This window comes from Zea mays, chromosome 5 (genome assembly GCF_902167145.1).
Source record: "Zea mays cultivar B73 chromosome 5, Zm-B73-REFERENCE-NAM-5.0, whole genome shotgun sequence".
Lineage (NCBI taxonomy): Eukaryota > Viridiplantae > Streptophyta > Magnoliopsida > Poales > Poaceae > Zea > Zea mays.
In genome coordinates, this window is record NC_050100.1 from 178,077,994 (window position 1) to 178,080,752 (window position 2,759).

Consider the following 2,759-nt stretch of genomic DNA (forward strand, 5'->3'; position numbering starts at 1 on the left):
TAGCTGACTCAACCCGGGTCACCAAGAGAGGAATTCCTGCTGTGGACTTGGTGAACCGGCTTGAAATGATACTCAGAGGCAAAGTATCGAATGTAGGCGCCCCTGTTGCGTATTCGGCCTGGAACCTGCCTCCTTCTAAGGCCTTCACTCATTTTGTGTCAAATCCTCCTGCTAGTGATGGCGGTTTGGGCCTTAGAGTGCGACCCTCTGCCGAAGAAGTTAGTGCTTTGGTTGCTTCGCTTGAAGAGATTCCTTACGATGAACGACAGGTTCATTTGGAGGTGCCTTTGGATCCTAGTGATGCAGAGATAGGTGCCATGCTGGATATGTTGGCTGGGGATTCTTCTGATGCTGCTCCTGCTGAAACATTGGTGGTGGTGCCCATCCCTGAAGCTGACAAAGCCTTGGACGCTCAGAAGCCTGTCAATGTTCGTCCAAAACGTTCTCGCCGAGTTGACCAAGCCTCTTTTCCTGCTGAGGGGGAGAAAAAGAAGAAGAGACGCCTTCGTCGGGTGTCTAGCTCGGATCAAGGTACCGGTCCTTCTTCTCCTGTCGCTGAGGAAGTGCCAATTTCTGAATTTGCTGAAGCTGATCCCAATGGGTGTGCTGTCTATCTTGATGATAATAATGGTGAAGAAGAAGACGAAATCCCCCCGATTCGGAAAAACAGCTGCCGTTACACTGCCAGTGGGGAAAGTAGCGGTGTTCCTTCTCTGCCTTGTCTGCCCTCATTGGTCTGCAAGAATTATCTCTGGCGAACTTTGATCAGGCTCTCGAGGACATGATTCCAGAAGATTTGCTATCAGAACCGACAGATGGTGGCGCGATGGATGTTCGTGTTGATGTGCTCGACGCCGGGTTGGGGTCCTCCCGGGCAGCGTCCCGCGCCTCATCGACCTTGGAGCGCGGTCTTGAGGGTTAGGAGGCTGGTTTAGATTTCCCTGCTCCCATGGAAGTGGCCAAGGGACTTTCAACCTTAAAGACGGCTGCTGCAGAGAACTCGACCCTCAATGACGGTGCTGGCCTTTACCCAGCCCCCGAGGGTGCTGCCGGAGATGATCCGGCTCAAATGGATAGTGCCAGCTACTACCCAGCCCCCGAGGGTGCTGCCGGAGATGATCCGGCTCGGATGGGTAGTGCAAGCTATGATCCAGCCCCCGAGGGTGTCCGAGCGGGTTCTCCCTCTTGCACTTCCATGGATGTTCACGTAGGGTCCTCTCCTCCACACTCTGGTTGTATGGTAACAGCCCAAGCCTTTGGTCAGGGGTCGCTTTAGAGGCTAGCGCACCTGATGACAAGGTTTTGGGTTCTGCTGATGTCACTAAATTGGTCCCTGCTGAATCGTTGCAAGTTGCTCCGGGTGGTGATCCTTTGCTGAGCCATCAGTTGATCCCCACGATTTGGGAGTCGCTTCCTTCTTCTCCAACTTCCAGGTATTTTGGTTTCTTCTGGTCTAACTTTTACCCAAGCATGTAATTATTCTCATGCTCGTCTGCTTTTTAATGCCAGGCGTTGGTCGATGAGATGTCTAGTCGGCTGAGGTTGCAGGGTGTTTCCGTCCTGGAAGGAGCTTTGTCTCTGGCGCGTTGGAATCCGGTGCTGCTTCAGCGGTGTGTTTCTGACTTAGAGGCGGCGAATGCTGGTCAGTGCTCTTTTGCTTCCTTCTGGCTACCTTATCAAACTGCATCTTATTTTAACACCTTTGCTTGACTGCTTCTCGCCAGATATGACTCGACAGTATTATGCTCTTGAGGAAAAACGCTCTCAAGACCAAGCCGAACTGGTCCAGCGGTGTTCTGATCTTGAGGAAAAGTATTCCCAAAGTCAGACAGAGCTGGCCCAGGTCTCTGCTTCTCTGAATGACGCCAACACGCTGAACTCTACTCTCCGCGCTCAGCTTGACTCTGAGAAGGTGACCTGTGAATCCGGGTTTTGTTTTGCTGTGCTTTTATTGCTTGCTTGACGTTTGAAAAAGCTGATTCTTGCTTGCAGGAAGAAAAACGTGCCCTTGTTACTTCTCGTGACAATCTTGACAGGCTATATCGTGACTCTAGCAACTCACTGACCATCTTGGAGAGGAGTCATCGCTTCACCAGGGAGGAGTTAGACAATCTTCGTTATAAGCTGCAGGAATCCTTGGATGATGTGATTCGCCTCAGGGAATTGATATCGGCCAAAGATGTTGTCATCAAGAATCTGTGTGCTTCCAAGAAATCTATTGCCCAGGAGCTGGAGGCCGCTCAGTTGGCTATCAAGGTTGCTGAAGAGACTTCCGCTACTCTGAGGGCCCAGCGCGATAAAGCTATGGATAAAGCTATTCACGCGGGGTGGATTCTGATGAGGAGACCTGGTGTGGTTGTCCTGGACGACATAGTGGCAGATGTGAACGCTGCTCCTGATTCCTCCAGCCGTCCTTCTTCGTCGGTTGCTCCTGAGAAGAATGTTGCAGAATAGAAAAAACACTGTATGCTTTGAGCGCGCGGTTAACGTGCTCGAATATTTTGTTAGAGAACACCTTTTTAGTATTGAATGCTACTATTATCCTCCTATTGTTTAGAATTCAACAATATCTATATTTGTAGAAGTAAAATGCAGCGTGATGGTTTCGAGATTTCTTCATGGGACATAGAGGCCACCCCTGGATGAGTAACCATATACGCGCTGAGTGTGTCGCGCCGGTTTGAGTTAGTATCAGCTTCCAACTGATTGCTCTGCTAGTAGGGCATAGTGGTCACCCTGAGTTAAGTAAGCGCGAGCAT

General features: G+C 50.6%; 1 protein-coding gene across 1 annotated transcript; it reads left to right on the plus strand.

The window, feature by feature from the left end:
* Positions 1-1,010: 1,010 nt before the first annotated feature.
* Positions 1,011-2,454, plus strand: LOC109939832 (uncharacterized). The gene is made up of 4 exons (XM_020538187.1): positions 1,011-1,103; positions 1,510-1,642; positions 1,725-1,912; positions 1,993-2,454. The coding sequence occupies exons 1-4, from the start codon at positions 1,011-1,013 to the stop codon at positions 2,452-2,454; spliced, it is 876 nt and encodes a 291-aa protein (XP_020393776.1).
* The last annotated feature ends 305 nt before the right edge of the window (positions 2,455-2,759 follow it).